General features: G+C 46.4%; 2 protein-coding genes across 2 annotated transcripts in view; both read right to left on the bottom strand.

Annotated features, from left to right (window-relative positions):
- Positions 1-5080: 5080 nt before the first annotated feature.
- On the bottom strand, positions 5081-11330 carry LOC139028871 (protein MTSS 2-like). Its single transcript, XM_070447374.1, has 2 exons — positions 11228-11330; positions 5081-11041 (listed from the first exon to the last, which is right to left on the bottom strand). The coding sequence occupies exons 1-2, from the start codon at positions 11328-11330 to the stop codon at positions 10254-10256; spliced, it is 891 nt and encodes a 296-aa protein (XP_070303475.1). The 3' UTR covers positions 5081-10253.
- Positions 11331-14901: 3571 nt separating this feature from the next.
- The window catches only part of LOC111974410 (protein MTSS 2-like), a 114649-nt gene continuing 110530 nt past the window's right edge, over positions 14902-19020 (bottom strand). Inside the window, exons 10-15 of the mRNA XM_070447373.1 lie at positions 18470-18689; positions 18250-18324; positions 17634-17783; positions 16948-17124; positions 16400-16565; positions 14902-16198 (exon numbers count right to left, since the gene is read on the bottom strand). Of these exons, the coding sequence (XP_070303474.1) occupies positions 15423-16198; positions 16400-16565; positions 16948-17124; positions 17634-17783; positions 18250-18324; positions 18470-18689 (1564 nt within the window). The 3' untranslated portion in view covers positions 14902-15422. The remainder of the gene's footprint in view (positions 16199-16399; positions 16566-16947; positions 17125-17633; positions 17784-18249; positions 18325-18469; positions 18690-19020) is intronic.

The following is a 19020-nucleotide window of genomic DNA, read 5'->3' as shown; positions in this document are numbered from 1 at the left end:
TCACTGGTGTTTTGTCACACCCTGGCCTTAGTATTCTTTGTTTTCTTTATTATTTTAGTTAGGTCAGGGTGTGACATGGGGAATGTATGTGTTTTTGTAGTGTCTAGGGTGGTTGTATGGTTTAGGGGGTTAAATAGAGTAGATGGGTTTGTGTTTAATATAGGTGTCTAGCTGTGTCTATGGTTGCCTGAATGGTTCTCAATCAGAGACAGATGTCATTAATTGTCTCTGATTGGGAGCCATATTTAAGGCAGCCATAGGCACTAGGTTAATGTGGGTAATTGTCTATGTCGATGTTCTATGTTGCATGTGTGCACTTAGTTCTTCTTAGCTTCACGATCGGTTGTTTTGTTCATTTTGTAAGTGTTTGTTTTTTCCTTCATTAAAAGAAGATGTCTTATTTTTCACACGCTGTGTTTTGGTCCTCCATTCAAAGTCAAGACGATCGTGACAGGTTTCTCTTCCTCACTGAGAGGTGAGCTGCGCTAGCTGCATAGTGACCAGGGACACACGGTGTGGTGTGGACAGGACAGGGAGGAAGCATTGATATGCAAATACTGCTACTCATTAGCTGCAATTAATTAGAGGCAGGCTGCTGTGTGCCGCTGTGCTAGCAGTCAGACCGGCCGAGCTGTTTATCTGGAAACAARAGATGCACATGAAACCATGTAGGCTGGGACTGATGAAGGGAGGGGAAGGAGAACAAACACTGTGGAAGAGAGACGGAATGAAAGGAAGCGAGACGGCAAAGAAAGATAGAGCAAGAGAGATACAAAGAGAGAGAGAGAGAGACAGAGACGTTGACAAGAAAGGATGGAATTGTGTAGCAAGGCGAGAAAGGGAGGATAAGGTTGAATACGAGTGTATTGCCTGTGGACAACAGGGAGAGGTGAGAAGAGAGATGTTTTGACTGCTCAGTCCTGAGGTGGTGGCAAGTCACACCTGAGAGATCTGACCAGCTGACAATGACTTCCTTCCAAGGCAATGCTCTCGATAAGACAGTGTGACAAGAGGTCAGAGTCACACACGCACAGAGAGCGACTTGAAAAAGAGATGTCCACCTCCTCCACACTCACCAGACACAGAGCAAGGGTATTATTGTATTAGAGGAGCGGTCCATTCTCACAACTATATCCAGTAAGGAGGCCTCTTATTTCCAAAGAGACAAAACCGTTTTTTCCCCTCCCATTCCCGAGCCTCACGACAGCTGCAGCCAGCAAAGCAAAGAGAGGAAGGTGATGATGGGATGTCAGCGCACTCATTTCTCTGTCTTCAGACTGGCAGCCGTAGCTTAGCCCCGGGGGCCTCCTCCGCTGTCTAACTGAACACAACCTTTCTATACCTCTGCCTCTCTCTTTTCTCTCTACTTCCATCCGTATCTAAACCGCTCTACCTTTCACATACTGGCCTACATTCTCTCCCTGTACGATTCAGTTACTCTCCCTGTGATGCACAACCGACGTGCACAGTGCACACCATTTCTTCTTGCCCCTCTCCCATCTTCTCGTCAAGACTTTCAGTGAGATAAGGCGTATTGCTAGTTTMGCAGTATTCCTTTTTTTCTCTTCTTCTTAATATTTTAAAGACTTGCAGGGCAAACAGGCACCAATCTCTGCTAGCATGACAACTGTGTTGCGACAAACAAAAAAGGCAGGAAAGTGCCTGACATTGTTCTGTCATCTTTTCTGATTTCCACACTCAAGGTTTCCTTTCATCTCTCAACCTTTCTCTCTCTTTTCTTCCTCAATAACGTCTACACAACCGTTCAAAAGTTTGGGGCCACTTAGAAATATCCTTGTTTTTGAAAGAAAAGCATTTTTTTTTTTGTCCATTAAAATGACATCAAATTGATCAGAAATACAGTTGTTAATGTTGGAAATGATTATTGTAGCTGGAAACGGCAGATTTTTTTATGGAATATCTACATAGGCGTACAGAGGCCCATTATCAGCAACCATCACTCCTGTGTTCTAATGGCCTGTTGTGTTAGCTAATCCAAGTTTATAATTTTAAAGGCTAATTGAACATTAGAAAACCCTTTTGCAATTATGTTAACACAGCTAAAACAAATTGTCCTGTTTAAAGAAGCAATAAAACTGGCCTTCTTTAGACCAGTTGAGTATCTGGATCATCGATTACAGGCTCAACATGGCCAGAAATAAAGAACTTTCTTCTGAAACTCGTCAGTCCATTTTTGTTCTGAGAAATGACAGCTATTCCATGCAAGAAATTGCCAAGAAACTGAAGATCTTGTACAACACTGTGTAGTACTCCCTTCACAGAACAGCTCACACTGGCTCTAACCAGAATAKAAAGAGGAGTGGGAGGCCCCGGTGCACAACTGAGCAAGAGGACAAGTACATTAGAGTGTCTAGTTTGAGAAACAGACGCCTCACAAGTCCTCAACTGGCGGCTTCGTTAAATAACACCAGTCTCAACGTCAACAGTGAAGAGGTGGCTCCGGGATGCTGACCTTCTAGGCAGAGTTGCAAAGAAAAAGCCATATCTCAGACYGGTCAAGAAAAAGAAAAGATTAAGATGGGCAAAGGAACACAGACCTTGGACAGAGGAACTCTGCCTAGAAGGCCAGCATCCCAGAGTCGCCTCTTCACTGTTGACGTTGAGACTGGTGTTTTGCGGGTACTATTTAATGAAGCTGCCATTTGTGGTTGCTGATAATGGGCTTCTGTACGCCTATGTAGATATTCCATTAAAGATCAGCCGTTTCCCGCTACAATAGTCATTTAGAACATTAACAATGTCTACACTGTATTTCTGATCAATTTGATGTCATTTTAAATGGACAAAAAAAAAGTGCTTTTCTTTCAAAAACAAGGCAATTCCTAAGTGACCCCAAACCTTTGAACGGCAGTGTACGTTTATACATGAATTCCTCCTGAATCATTATAATAAGTCCCAAACCACCATGTCATTCTGTGGCCTTGTGGCTGGTCCAGTTGTTATTCATTTTATCAGGATGATAAAAGTGTCTGTGTGTGTGTTAAAAAGTCCTTTAATGGACAATGTGAGAGACATACTGTACAGATGAAACTGCCTTACACATCAGAGAGACAGGCAGGCACTGAAAGAACTGACAACAACTTAGAGAGCACCGAGAGCCAACCACTAAGAGAAACTGGGAGTTTAATTATGCCTCTTATCATTCCATAGCCAGAGCCGCCTGTAGGGCAGGGTGTTATTATGAAGAGATAGTATATTGTTATCTGGTTTATGACATTGTGAATGTCTCTCTGGAGCTCAGAGACATTATTCACGTTGCGAGAGGTTAGGTACGCGTATGCCTACAAGACGAGACATCTAAACTATTATCTCAAGTAAGAACCTGTTTTTAGTGCTCTGTACTTACGAGACATTGATCCAAAGTAGGAACACTATCCGTTGAAGTAAAAAATAGCATTTCTCCTCCCAGTTGGCAATGTAGCATATGACTTAAGTTCCTCTTCTGCTGTTCTTCGGATTGACAAAATAAGTGAGCAACAAAGTGTCTCGCTTGATCGGGTTTGCTTATGAAAGACATCAACATGTGACTAGATGTTGTAGATGCGGGATGTGGGGTGTATTAGTGATACGCGTGAYACAATGCAGCATTGATTTCACAACTCTGAATTGCTCTGATAAGTTCCCCAAGTTGTGGACTTGAAGTAGTAGGCTAGACATAAGTTTGGAGTCTGGTAAAAAAGGCTGTTATCTCGAACTAACTTTGAATGTACAGTAGTTGTAACATTTTTTTTAAATTGGGGGGAGAAAATAATCTATTTTCCCAAATGCAGCGTTGATTTCACAACTCTAAATTGTCCTGATACAGCCTTCCCAAATAGACATTAGTTCGAGGTGACGGAGTCCGTAAGATATAACGGTGCCCTATTGAGAAAGAGGCATCTCAATAGTCCAAAAAGTGGCTTCCTTCCCTCTTCTCCTCCTGTCCTCCATCTCTACCATTCTGAAAGACATGCCCAAGGGAAAGCAAACCCATTGGCAGTCTTCCGGCAAATTTGTTTCACCTATCCTCATGTCTTTTAGGTCATTGCAAAACAGGTTAAGGAGATGAGGAGAAGATACTGATCGACTATTGAGACGCACCCCAACAGATCAGTCTAAAGAGTGTGGTGGGATGCTCACTTAAACACACTGGAGGGAGTAGTAATATGGTTGAGGATGAGGTTCGGATGAGGAAGTAGTCTAGGMCTACTTGCAATAAAGCATCCCACCCTACACCCCGCAATTACTACCCCATCTCAYGGTCTTCAACTACAACAACAAAATAMCTCATTCAATATCTCCTCCACCAGCTTGCTATTAGTGGAGCTCAACTTGTACCTTTAAACATTTAATTAGTTTCAACAAAACGGGAAGCAAAGAACAGCGGAAATGAAACCCCCTGCCTTACCCATACAGTCTCACTCAGGCGGAGGCCCCAAGTCCCCATGAGTTTCAACGTCAGGCGTTCTCAGCTTAATTGTGCCCCACTTATTTTTAATTAAAGTTTCCTTTGTGCGGTTTAAATTGTGGCTGGGGAGATGACATTAAGTAAAGGGAATTTGTCCTTGTTCCGTCAGGGGTTTAATGAAGACAGACAGGTTTTCCGTGTACTGACGTCACTAACCCGTTGTGTGGAGTCCAGGACGGGCTTCTGCCTGATCTCCTAGCAGTAACACTAGGGTGACATATAGACCAAAKAAACCAGACAGACCAACACTTCAGTATTCCGTCCCTCTGGTCAATCTGAAATTTCAAGCTACACCGAGCGCAGGGTTGGCACAGGAGGCTAGACTTACTGCTGAACTTAATTGAAGTTTTGGGTGAGATACACGCATCAATTGGCACTACCGACAGACAATCCCCCTCCTGGAATCAGAATCTGTCTTGCTGAGTTCTTAAAGCATCCTCAGTGTTAGTCCCAGCAGATCTCTGGCGCCCCCTGTCAACCAAAAACAGAACAAACGCTTGGCYCGACCTACTGTATCAACTCTCACCCTCTAGCTTAACACGGAGAGCTGTCAATGCCACTAAAACACATTTTAAAACGCCAAATGAAGGACTCTTGTCTCTCAAACCCATGCACAGTTTAAGTACAACTTTTATTAATACTGGAATCATCACAGTGCGTTTTGTTACATTAGCAGTGACTAAAGTTAACAAAATTAAAAGGATTAATATTACAAAAAGAAAGACTTGTCATCAGCAACAGAGGCAAAAYAGCCTTGGAAAAAAGGGCACAATAAATTAAAGAAGAAGAGAAGGAGAGAAAGTAGAAGACAGACAACAGCACCTGTAGCGTTACGTGACTCCATTGGAGGGAGGKTTTTTTTTTGTACAAAAACATATGCACACATCATATCTCTTCACAACACCGTAATGAAAATAATGACTYCATTAAAAACTGTGGCGACGGTCAAGTTCACAGACGCAGTGGTTTAGCTTTCATATTGGATTGGGCTTTGGGAAGAGGAAGGGGAAGAGAGAAGAARCCACAGAGAATCCACAAGTGAYAAGACATTCAGTTCTGTTACCATGGCACCTGGAAGTCACCTCCTCCCTGCCTGACTACATCTCAGGAGCTGACAGCGTTGAGTTAACGGATGGTGACATCGTTGTGGGGTGACTTTATTGGCCTTTTTAAATAGACGGGGACAGGCTGTGTGTGGGTGGGAGAGTGGGCGTGTAGCCACCTTGTGTCGAGAGTCTATGTTTTTCCATCAGTGTCAGAGATCCTCAACATACGCCAGGGCAGACTTCACGAGCACAAAGACGCACCGGCGCAACGCCTATAGACAATGTAAACAAACTACTCCTAGACCACGTACAGTATAACCTCCATACAGGACCTACACCCCATAGCTGCCCAGCTTGATTCAATCCCTGCCCTCACATATGCTTGAACATAGTAATTATAAGCTAGTTAAAGGAAAAGGGTTTGGGCTGTTTGGCCACCGTWTAACGGCGCAAAGCGATTTGCAAGGTCACAGTACGGCTGTGTGTCTTCTGGTGGCACATTAACACCAGCCTAAACTATAAAGGCATACAGTGTTACGGTCTRTGTTGGCCAGAATGACTATAGTCCAGAGGTTTTCCTGACAGTCACGCACTCTTTCTTAAATGTTCTTACAGTAATAAGGCTGATTAACCAAGCTCTTATCCAGGATTAAGAGGGGGAGGACAGGTTGATCTGTGTTAGGCAATGCATCATGGAGACCCAATGAGACCTATAGACTCCTGTTACATATCCAGTATCCCACATTATGAATGAGTTCCATTGTTATTTCTATATAGCTTAGCGGGGGGAGTATTAAATCACACACAGTGAAACTCACAAGGCAATGAAAGCACATTTTCTCTATTATTGAAATTGTGAAAGTGATCTGCATAAGTATTCAAAAAGCTATTTAAATAAGTGTAACTTGCGACCGTGGCTGCATTGCAGAGACACGGAAGTGAAAAATACGTCTCTACACAGCACTGTGCAAACCTCAACATGGAGAGAAACGTGTATTCTGCTAAAACACTCCCATCAATCCATTTGCTCCATTCCCCTCGTGACAGCGCTAACACTATGGACACACCACCCATGGCAAGCGCAGCAGGATACACAGACAAACAACTCACCCCATTTGAGAGAGAGAAGTCACATGGGCACTTATCGCAAATTAACACTCACTTAGAGGGAAGTTAAGGTTTAACTTAAATGATTTCATTAGCTATAATCCAGCCAGCATGAGACATCATATCACGTTCTCATGGAAGTGTTGTTCTTCTCATGTGAAACCAGCATTTTATTGTGATGACACAGTTATTCCCTGTCCTTGCATTAGCCCCAGCGGGAAAGTGTTTCACTCAAAGTCCTGTTGGGAGTTTGGGCTTGGCTCTGGCTTAAGAGCTGATGCTGAGGCTGAGGCAAGCTATGGAGTGAGCTGCTAGTATGAGTTGGGGTTGTGGTGGATGGGTGGATAAGAGGTTGAAAAGAAACAAGTTCATTTATTGAGAGTATAAGTGGAGGTAGCCCACTGGGCAAAATCTGGTTAAATCAACGTTGTTTCCACGTCATTCCAACCCCCAAAAAACTATGCGATGACGTTGAATCAACTTGGAAAACTAATTGGATGTGCAAAAAGTAATCAACGCAAGGGCATTCCGTCTTTTTCGCACCCAACTTTTAACATACATTTTTTGTTGTTGATTTAATGTTGAATTATTGTTGGATGACAACTCAACCAAATGTAAATCGAAACTAGACGTTAAACTGACATCTATGCCCAGGGGGAGGATGGCGAGAAGCGAGTGATAGTGAGGAAAGAGAGTCTAGACCCAGAGACAGCCCAGCTGTGGGGGTGTGAGGGAGTGAGGTGACTGCTAGTCATCCACCATGGGGTCTTGGAGAGTGTCACCTCATCCCAGGCAGAGAGACAACCAAGACTGACATCCCTGTAGTTCCCCTGTAGGGGTCCTCTCAGTCTAACACACACTAGCAAACAGCCCAGTCTCACTGGCTCTGTCTGTCTCTGTGCCACATCCTGTCTTTCTCTAATGCTCTGACAGAAGTGACGCTTACAGAGTTGGGGTCTCGGGAACGGTAAGGAGCATCACACACAATCAGAATGAAGCAGAGTAATTCAAGCATGACAAGAAATTGGAACAGAATAATTGCCAGAGTTAAGTCTACACAGTTAAAAAGACAGTAAACATGTTTACCTTTTTGTTAGACAAGAAGTTGTATTGTTAAATTGGCTAATAAACACACTCCCATATTGCTGTCACACAGTTGACATTTGCCTTTTTTTTCTTCAGTAATGTGAAGTAATGTGAGTAAAACGTTTTTTTAGATTCTAGCAATTTGACCTGTACAATTAGTGTTCAACTTCTTAAACAGTATATGTATGTATATATGTATATATAAATATACATCGTTCTGACCTGTGCTTTGCAGACATTCTCTGGATGAGCATCCTCTGGTCGAGAATGCACTGTGCCAGGGGAGGTCACATCCACCCTGGGCCACTCCCTCCAGACTGCTGGTCTCTCCCCTTCCTCCGCCGCCCCGCACCACCCTGCCGCGTCACACCCACACACCCTCTTACAGAGCCCCTTGCGGAAGTACTACAGGCACTCCAGCAGATGAGCAATATTCTACAATACCAGGTGTTTCATCTTCTCAAAGCAGATCCTCGCTTTAAAACAGCCACAGGCATTTCTAAAACAGTGCTCTTATTTAGGCTAAATAAATTTTAAAAACATTTTTTTAAACAAAATAAGCATTGAGATACATTTTGTAATGGTCATTGTAGTCAAGATGAGGACATCAACAGTCACTGCTAGGGAGCATTGGGCAGACATCCATGAAGTTCATCACTACCCTACAGCACAGCGGTCAGAATAATGCTCTCTGCCTGCTCAGATCCTATATCACTGTGATTCATTGTTCTCTGGAAATTGTTCTTTTTTTTTTTCATTGACAAAAGTAAGACTACAGCATAACATTATTGCAAAAATATAGCAACATAATTTTATGAAAGGTTACTATATATATATTCATACAGTTTCTAGTCTTGACTTCCTCCTGTGCGTCTGACTCTCGACTCGGGCTTACAGTATGAACAGGCAGTGAAATGCTCATTCCATCTCTCTCCGCTGCAGCAACTCTCTTCCAGCTAACTCTGTAAACATAAATTCCCCCCTTCTTCTTCTGGCAACCCCTTACATTATCCTCACTGTTTCTCCCTGGCTATAGTCACTTTCATTCTAATGTCTTTAGCAAAGCCAGCTCCCGAGTAAGGCTGCACATGGTTCACATGAGCTATGGATCTCATGTTTGAGACTCACAACAGGTGATGACAAGTACAGCAGCTTACCATCCCCCTCTTTACATAAATGTTATGATCTAAATTATAAATCCGTTTTTTGGAATTCAACCTTTTCAGCACGGACCCATTGTACATAACCATGCCGCAAATGGCGTATCCTTCCGTTCCCATTTCCCACCTTTCTTTATCACTTCCTTTTTCGATCTTCCTATTCTCTCACCAATTGAACTGCTTCACTCACTGGTCTGTGTCACTCACTCAGCACACCGCATGACAACCAACTGTCTCAGTCCCCCAGCACCCTCGTCTCATCACATAGCATGACCACACTGACTCCTAGTGGTCACACTAGAAATTAACCTTCAAAGTGCTTCAGTTTTCAATGATTTTTCTGTTTTTTTTTAACACATCAGGCAAGGACTTGAGAAAAGCCAATGGCCAAAGTTAGACAGCCACTGTCATATGTACTTGAGCATGCTTGATGATTGCCTGCAAGTWAAAAAAAAAAGAGAACCTAAACCTAAGATAACAGCTTCTGTTTCTCCTCCACTCCGCAAGCAGAAAATAAAACACATTTATTGCTCCATTTCTTATTAACATGTTCTCTCTGGATTTAGAAAATATATACGCCTGGCTTCATTTTGTAGTTTCTCATACAGTGGTAACAGGAAATGAAATGTCACAATAAAAACAGTCCACTGGGCACAGACGTCAATTCCACGTCAGTCCAACGTCATTTCATTCAAATGATGTGGAAACAACGTTGATTTAGCCGGTGTGTGCCCAGTGTGAGGGTAACAACAAACGACACAGAGGAGACAAGCCTCACCCTCAAATACAACCAGCTGACCTACAGCAGAACTCTGCCCACCTCTTACACGCACACACACCTACGCGGTTAGCCATGGTTTWAAGCTAACAGTGCATTGTCAGAGCCTTGTGGCCTGAGCTAAAGGGAGAGATGGAGCCCCCTACTGACCCCACTTTTCATCTGTCTCTCTGCCACCTGCTTCCCTCTGTTTTACTCTAGAATGGGGGGGTAAGAGGTTGGGTGAGGAGTGGGGGGTTGTGGGAGGAGGTGGAGAGGGTGGCTGGAAGTCCAGGTTCCTATAAACAGTCCCTCTCTCTCTCAGCAGTCAGTCCAGTCCAGACAGAGTCTCTATATACAGTCTGAGGATCCYGTGGTGATGGTGGTGCTAATTAAACAAACATGCGCCCAGACACGATAGAGTTATAGTGGCTAGAGCCTGTCATTATTATTCACGATTTACTTTTTCATTATCAGCATTATTATTGTTATTTATCATTTACTTCTAATTAAAACGTATTTTTTTGTAATCTTCTGTTGTCATATTCATTTCTTTACTACAAAGTCATGTAGTGGTTGGGGCACCTCGGTGGGTGCAGGCTGCGCTCCCTCCGCTCCGCTGTGGACCATCACAAAATCCTGGGCGCTGACCTGTCGTTGGAGACGGTCTTGCGGAGCCGCACACCCCTGCGGATGGACACCAGCACGTCGGTGCCTGACCCGGGGGCCTGGGGGTCGTGCTGGGGGTCCAGGCCAGGTGGGGGGTCATCAGGAAGGTTGGGGAAGGGGAACTGTCCCTCCCCAAGGGCATGGGCACTGGCCACCAGCTCTCCTATCTTCTCCACCAGGCTGTGGCGGTTAGCGGCTATCATCTGGTCCTCCTCAGAGCCGTGCTGGGCAGCCTGCTGGACATACACACTCATCTCCATCGCTCCCCCAGACCCCCACGCTGTGTTGGGCAGGCTCAGACGTTTGGGAGAGGCCTTCACATACTCCAACGTGTTGGGGGAGGAGTCATCCGCCACGTAGAACACGCACTCCTCACTGCCCACACGTACCGGAGGCCCGGGGTACCCCCCAGGAGCATCAGGCACCGTGGGTGTCTTCACTGGCACTATGGGGGGGCGGATGGGGATGGGGCCCGCGTTGGACAGGGTGCGCCTCACACCCGGCTTGGTGGATGGGGTTCGGCGGATGGTGGCAGTCCCAGGGGTCCCAATGCCCCCTCCCCCTCCAAGCACTCCGCCCTGGGCTCCACTGGGCAGACCAGCGGTGCTGGCCGGCCTCTTGGTCTGGATCATTCGGCGGTAGTTCTGGGCGATGTTGCTGTGGCGGGGGATGGTGGAGGACTTGTCAAAGTCAGTTGACGCCTCACCTTCGGCATCTCCATTCACAGAGTAGCAGTCATAATCCGACCCTGGGGGAGAGAGAGAGAGATAGAGGGATGTGTATACTCTTAAGTTGTGAGTGGGTATAGTACATGTATGTTACCTTGAGAGAGGACAGTGAGTGCATTCTCTGTTGGTTAATGTAAGTGAGGCTGACTTCTGTATGTATTGGTGTTTACTCTACGAGTGAAGGAGTGTACTTGTCAGAGTGGTACCCTGAGAGGGGATAGTGTCCTCGGAGCAGGAGGGCGTGGTGGTCTGGGTGCTGTAGCCACTAGAGTACTGCAGGGAGTCCCTGTTGCTCTTCTGCTGCTCCATTGAGATGAAATTGTGAAAGAGACCTGTATAAGTGTATTCAAAAAGCGATTTAAATAAGTGGAATTTGCGACCGAGGCTGTATTGCAGAGACAAAGAAGTGAAAAATACATCTCTACACAGCACTGTGTAACCTTCCCTCAACATGAAGAGAAAAGTATATTATGCTTAAAACACTCCCATCAACCCATTTGCTCCATTCCCCACAACGGCAGCACTAACGCCRTGGACACGCCACCCGTGGCTAGCACCACAGGATACACAGACAAACAACTCACCCGATTCGAGAGAGAGATAAGTCAAATGGGCACTTATCGCAAATTAACACTCACTTTGAGTGAAGTTAAGGCTTAATTAAAATGATTTCATTAGCTATAATCCAGCCAGCGTGAGACATCATATCTTGTTCTCAAGGAARTGCTGTTCTTTTAATGTGGAACTAGCTTTTTATTGTGACGACTAAGTTATTCCCTGTCCTTGCATTAGCACCCAGCGGGAAAGGGCTTCAGTCAAAGCCCTGTTGGGGGTTTGGATTTGGCTCTGGCTCAAGAACTGATGCTGAGGCAGCCTATGGAGTGAGTTGCTAGTAGGAGTTGGGATTGTGGTGGATGGGTGGATAAGAGGTKTAAAAGCAACACGTTCATTCATTGAGTAAAAGTGGGGGTAGCCAACTGGGCCAAATCTAGTTAAATCAACGTTGTTTCCACGTCATTTCAAACCCATTTCAATCGAAGKGATGACGTTTAATCAACGTGGGAAACGAATTGAATCTGCAAGAAGTCATCAACGTCAGGGCATTCCGTCTTTTTTTCACCCAACTTTTAACCTTAATCCAATGACATTGCGATATCTTTTGGGGATTTCATATTGAATTCTTGTTAGATGACAACTCAACCAAATGTAAATCAAAACTAGACGTTAAACTGACGTCTGTGCCCGGCGGGAGGATGGCGAGAACCAAGGGATAGTGAGGAAAGAGAGTCTGGACCCAGACAGCCCAGCTGTGGGAGTGTGAGGGAGTGAGGTGACTGCTAGTCATCCACCATGGGGTCTTGAGAGAGTGTCACCTCATCCCAGACAGAGAGACACAACTGAGAATGACATCCCTGTAGTTTCCCCTGTAGGGGTCCTCTCAGTCCCAGCCAAACACACACTCGCCAACAGCCCTGTCTCACTCACCCTGTCTTGTCCCTGTGCCACATCCTGTCTTTCTCTCGCTCTAATGCTCTGACAGAAGTGACGCTTACAGAGTTGGGTTCTCGGGAACGGCAAGGARCATCACACACACTCAGAATGAAGCAGAGTAATCCAAGCACGACAAGAAATTGGAACAGAATAATTGCCAGAGTTACATCTGCACATTTAAAAAGACAGTAAACATGTTTACCTTTTTGTTAGATAAGAAGTTGCATTGTTAAATTGGCTAATAAACACACTCCCATATTGCTGTCATACACTGTACATTTGACATTTGCCTTTTTTAATTCAGTAATGCGAAATAATGTGAGTTGAACTCCTTTTGAAAGATTCTAGCGATTTGACTTGCACAATTAAGTGTTCACCTTCTTATACAGTATATGCATGTATATATGTGTATATACATGTACATCGTTATGACCTGTGCTTTGCAGAAATTCTCTGGATGAGCATCCTCTGGTCCAGAATGCTTCACTTCCACCCTGGGCTGCTGGTCACTTCCACCCACACTGCTGGTCCCTCCCCTTCCTCCGCCACACACTCACCTACTCCCACACACACATGCCCTCTTCAGCCCCTCGCTGGAGTACTATTTCGGAGTTCATGAGAAAAGTTMTCTCCGGCAGATGAGCGATATTCTACAACAGCAGGTGTTTCTCTCACCTTCTCAAAGCAGATCCTCGCTTTAAAGCAGCCACAGGCATTTCWAAAACAGTGCTCCGTTTAGGCGAAATAAATAAACAAGCATTGAGACACATTTCGTAATGGCCATTGCTGTCAAGGGGAGGACATCAACAGTCACTGCTAGGGAGCATGGACTAACCCATGAAGTTCATCACTACCCTACAGCACAACGGTCAGAATAATGCTMTCTCTGCCTGCTCAGAACCTATGTCACTGTGATATACTGTTCTCTGGAGATGATAAAAAAATAAAAATAAAAGATTGATAAAAGCAAGACTACAGCATAACATTATTGCAAAAATATGGCAACATAATTTTATGAAAGGTTACTCTATTTCATACAGTTTCTAGTCTTGACTTCCTCCTGTGCGTCTGACTCTGAACTCGGGCTTACTGTATGAACAGGCAGTRAAATACTCMTTCCATCTCTCTCCGCTGCATCAACTCTCTTCCAGCTAACTCTGTAAACATAAACACCCCCCTTCTTCCTCCCAATCTGGCAACCCCTTACATTATCCTCACTGTTTCTCCCTGGCTATAGTCACTCTTTCATTCTAATGTCCTTAGCAAAGCCAGCTCCCGCGTAAGRCTGCACAAGGTTCAAATTAGCTATGGATCTCATGTTTGAGACTCACAACAGGTGATGACAAGTACAGCAGCTTACCATCCCCCTCTTTACATAAATGTTATGATCTACATTATAAATCCGTTTTTGGAATTCAACATTTTTCAGCACGGACCCATTGTACATAACCATTCCCGCAATCCAGTATCCTTCCGTTCYCATTTCCCACCTTTCTTTATCACTTCCTTTTTCGATCTYCCTATTCTCTCACCAATTGAGCTGCTTCGCTCACTGGTCCGTGGCACGCATTCAGCACACCRCATGGCAACCAACTGCCTCACTCCCCCAGCACCCTCGTCTCATCACATAGTGTGACCACACTGACTCCTAGTGGTCACACTAGAAATTAACCTTCAAAGTGCTTCAGTTTTCCATGATTTTTCAGTTTTTTTTTAACACATCAGGCAAGGACTTGAGAAAAGTCCAGGGCCAAAGATAGACAGCAACTGTCATGTGTACTTGAGCATGCCTGATGATTGCCTGCAAGTTAAAAAAAGAGAACCTAAACCTAAGATAACAGCTTCTGTTTCTCCTCCACTCTGCAAGCAGAAAATAAAACACATGTATTGCTCCATTTCCTATTAACATGTTCTCTCTGGATTTAGAAAATATATACGCCTGGCTTCATTTTGTGGTTTCTCACACAGTGGTAACAGGAAATCAAATGTCACAATAAAAACAGTCCACTGGGCACAGACGTCAATTCAATGTCTATTCCACGTTGGTGCAATGTAATTTCATAAAAATGACGTGGATACAACGTTGATTTAGCCAGTGTGTGCCCAGTGTGAGGGTAACAACAAAACGACACAGAGGAGAGAAGCCCCACCCTCAAATACAACCAGCTGACCTGCAGCAGAACTCGTACACGCACACGAGCGCACACACGCGCACACACGCACACTGTTAGCCATGGTTTAAAGCTAACAGTGCGTCGTCAGAGCCTTGTGACCTGAGCCAAAGGGAGAGGGAGCGATGGAGCCCCCATTGACCCCACTTTTCATCTGTCTCTCTGCCACCTGCTTCCCTCTGCTTTACTCTAGAATGGGGGGGNAAGCTAACAGTGCATTGTCAGAGCCTTGTGGCCTGAGCTAAAGGGAGAGATGGAGCCCCCTACTGACCCCACTTTTCATCTGTCTCTCTGCCACCTGCTTCCCTCTGTTTTACTCTAGAATGGGGGGGTAAGAGGTTGGGTGAGGAGTGGGGGGTTGTGGGAGGAGGTGGAGAGGGTGGCTGGAAGTCCAGGTTCCTATAAACAGTCCCTCTCTCTCTCAGCAGTCAGTCCAGTCCAGACAGAGTCTCTATATACAGTCTGAGGATCCTGTGGTGATGGTGGTGCTAATTAAACAAACATGCGCCCAGACACGATAGAGTTATAGTGGCCAGAGCCTGTCATTATTATTCATGATTTACTTTTTCATTATCAGCATTTTTATTGTTATTTATCATTTACTTCTAATTAAACTTTTTTTGTTGTTGTAATCTTCTGTTGTCATATTTACTTCTTTACTACAGAGTCAGTACTGTATGTAGTGGTTGAGGCATCTCGGTGGGTGCAGGCTGCGCTCCCTCCGCTCCGTTGTGCGCCATCACAAAATCCTGGGCGCTGACCTGTCGTTGGAGACGGTCTTGCGGAGCCGCACGCCCCTGCGGATGGACACCAGCACGTCGGTGCCTGACCCGGGGGCCTGTGGGTCGTGCTGGGGGGCCGGGCCAGGCGGGGGGTCATCAGGGAGGTTGGGGAAGGGGAACTGTCCCTCCCCAAGGGCGTGGGCACTGGCCACCAGCTCTCCTATCTTCTCCACCAGGCTGTGGCGGTTAGCGGCTATCATCTGGTCCTCCTCAGAGCCGTGCTGGACATACACACTCATCTCCATCGCTCCCCCAGACCCCCACGCTGTGTTGGGCAGGCTCAGACGCTTGGGAGAGGCCTTCACATACTCCAACGCGTTGGGGGAGGAGTCATCCGCCACGGAGAACACACACTCCTCACTGCCCACACGTACCGGAGGCCCGGGGTACCCCCCAGGAGCATCAGGCACCGTGGGTGTCTTCACTGGCACTATGGGCGGGCGGATGGGGATGGGGCCCGCGTTGGACAGGGTGCGTCTCACACCCGGCTTGGTGGATGGGGTTCGGCGGATGGTGGCAGTCCCAGGRGTCCCAATGCCTCCTCCCCCTCCAGGCACTCCGCCCTGGGCCCCACTGGGCAGACCRGCGGTGCTGGCCGGCCTCTTGGTCTGGATCATACGTCGGTAGTTCTGGCCGATGTTGCTGTGGCGGGGGATGGTGGAGGACTTGTCAAAGTCCGTTGACGCCTCACCTTCAGCATCTCCATTCACAGAGTAGCAGTCATAATCCGACCCTGGGGGAGAGAGAGAGAGAGAGATAGAGGGGTGTGGTGTGTTATTCAGAGGATGAGTATTGCATGTATTATGCTGTTGGGGACGGTTTCCTTGAGAGGACAGCGAGTGCATTCTCTGTTGGTTAWTGTACGTGAGGTTGACTTCTSTATGTATTGGATGTTTACTCTAYGAGCGAAGGAGTGTACTTGTCAGAGTGGTACCCTGAGAGGGGATAGTGTCCTCGGAGCAGGAGGGCGTGGTGGTCTGGGTGCTGTAGCCACTAGAGTACTGCAGGGAGTCCCTGTTGCTCTTCTGCTGCTCCATGCTGAGACCACGGGTCAGGACCATGGCCAGGTCACTGGCTGCTGGAGACACCTCTTCGCCGTGCTGGGAGGAAGCGACAACACGTTGTTTTTATTCATTAAGCAGACACTCTTATCCCATGCGACTTACAGCAGTGAGTGTATRCATTTTAATACTTTGTTCTCACTGGTCCCACCGTGGGAATCGAATGCTCTACCGACAGAGCTACACGGGACTAGTGGACTAACACATGATTTGGATGATGACTAAGGATCTAACCGTATCGCAATCAATAGCCTTAGCAAACACTTATCACATGGTAGGAGCACAGGACCACTACCAAGCACAATGGACGGACTATAACCACCAAACTCCAATCCGGGGTTAAAATCCAACAGTTGTGTTAYAGCAGCATGTGTCTTRTATTCACCACCATTGYGAGGTAAATCTGCATATTCTCTKTTACCTTGGCAGCGATGGTGGCGGGGGTCATTCGGGACCTCTGGACATCGTCTGGGTGAGCACCAGCATATCCCTGGGAGCCCGGGGATGCCTCGCTCTCCTTCAGCCTATCCAGGGGCTCCTTCCTCCGCTGAAGCGTGGCAGCCAATGGCTGCTCATAAGAACCTGCCTTGGACCAATCCTGAAGAGGTGGGTGTGATTAATAAGAAGCAGTGAAAAGCAACAGAGCAAACTCTCCAATGAGAGAGACCCGTCCACTATCCAGCAGTTTGACGCCTTTCATCTGGGTACAGTGTGGGGGTAGTGTGGGGGAGAATTCCTCATCGTGTGTGTGTGTGAGTGTTTGGTATTGGGCCAAGATGATGAGTGGGTTTATTGGTTTGAAGCCTTTTGAGTTTGTGAGACTTGGAAAGGTGAAATGGGTGACACCCAGGGCCTGCTCAGTTTAGCAAATCACCACACAGTAGATTTGAAACCAGGGGGTGAGACTGATGGCCAACGACAACACAAAAGGCACACAGGTCAGGGAGCAAAGTAACGAAGTCACGAATGAGTTAAGCAGATGGTGAAATGAAAAGAAAAACCTGGTGAAGAAGCGTTAACTCAAGGAGCACAAATGAAAACACAAAACAAAAAATTCAAAAAAAGAACTTAAAAACTGCAAAGAAAAGTGTACAGATGAAAACAAACCTTCCAGCAAGGAACCTTTGATGTGGGAGAGGTAGTGTTGGATCCAGGGGAGTAGTTATAGGGTGGGGACGCAGGAAGTATGACAGAGAGAGGCCTGATGGAGCCAGTGTGAGAGAGAGCAGGGCGGAAGGTAGCGAAGGACGAGCCAGACTGCGGAACGGAGAGACAAGATCGGGATCGTCAGAGCGTCCATCAACGCCAAAGGCTTTTGGGAGGAGCCTTTGTGATGTGACCTCTGGGTCACAGAGACATACTGTACATGCACAAGAGTACGTGCACTCCCAAACGCACGCATACACAAACTGTATGAGTAGCAGAAGAAAAGAGGGCAAAGACAAGAGATCAGCGGTGACAGAGCAGATGACCACAAGTTGACCTGGACTGATGAAGAACACATACTTAGGGAGACCATCCTGCCGGTCAGTTTTACCAGCTTCTCTCATACACATATACAGCACAACAATACAGTATGCAATACACAGATGACTAAAACGAGCATGGCTATGCATTCACATTCTTTTCAAAGTCAGTTAATCGTGTGACTGATATTGGATCGTGTGTTCCAATATGTTTGCACGCAATTAGGACAGGAGTGCGAGGCAGCTGTTGTACTTACCGTTGTGGGAGAGCTGCACTCACTGACTGACTGGCAAGTCTCGGATGCCTCTGAGGATGCAGAGCTTGATGACTTCTGCAGTAGGACATRGAGGTCAAAAAAGAGACGGAATGAACGCAAAACCAAGAGACGTCGGGCAGAAGGGTTGAGGAAATAAAAACCAAGGAGGGGGCGGAGCTACGTTTCAGCACTGCAGCGACATCTGTGACGGCAGTCATACCTGGCTGGTGATGTCAGAGGGCATGGGCGAGGGAGGCTTGGAGTAGACGTTGGCGTCCTGCGATATGAAGCCTGAGTCGTGGGAGGAGACGCTGCTGAGGCGGTGAGCGTTCCCCGGTGGCGGGTGGGCCAGGCTGCGGTAGCGATAGGACGAACTGGGTGAGTGAGTCTGAGAGCCTCCGGAGGAGCGGGAGGCGCTACTGTGGGCGCTGTTCACACTGCTGCAGTGGGGTGGGGCCAGGGTGAGAGGGTGGTGAAGGGGCAGGGAATAGGGTCAGGCAGGGTGAAGGGAATTATTTAAGGGAGGGTGATATCATATAAACCACATTTATGAAGCAAGAGGTGGAGAAGGTGTGAGATTGAATGAGGATGTGTAGTGATGGATATGGGAGTGATGAAGTGAAATGAAAAAGGGGAGCGAGGTACAGTGAAGAATGGGCCAGAGGAGCAGAGCAAGTGATGGGCAGAGTTCATATAAGAGAGGCAGGTAGTTTATATGATGGGTAGAGTTCAAATAAGAGAGACAGGTAGTTTATATGATGGGCAGAGTTC

This window comes from Salvelinus sp. IW2-2015, linkage group LG15, assembly GCF_002910315.2.
Source record: "Salvelinus sp. IW2-2015 linkage group LG15, ASM291031v2, whole genome shotgun sequence".
Classification (NCBI taxonomy): Eukaryota; Metazoa; Chordata; class Actinopteri; order Salmoniformes; family Salmonidae; genus Salvelinus; species Salvelinus sp. IW2-2015.
Note: the sequence above shows the minus strand (reverse complement) of the source record. Positions and strands in the feature narration are given on the sequence as shown.

What these genes read in the sequence shown, in the direction of transcription:
- LOC139028871 (XM_070447374.1), bottom strand. Translation starts at nt 11,330, where the DNA reads ATGGAGCAGCAGAAGAGCAACAGGGACTCCCTGCAGTACTCTAGTGGC. An exon ending in GGACACTATCCCCTCTCAGG is followed by an intron (nt 11,042 to 11,227) that starts GTACCACTCTGA and finishes TCTCTCCCCCAG; the next exon opens with GGTCGGATTATGACTGCTAC.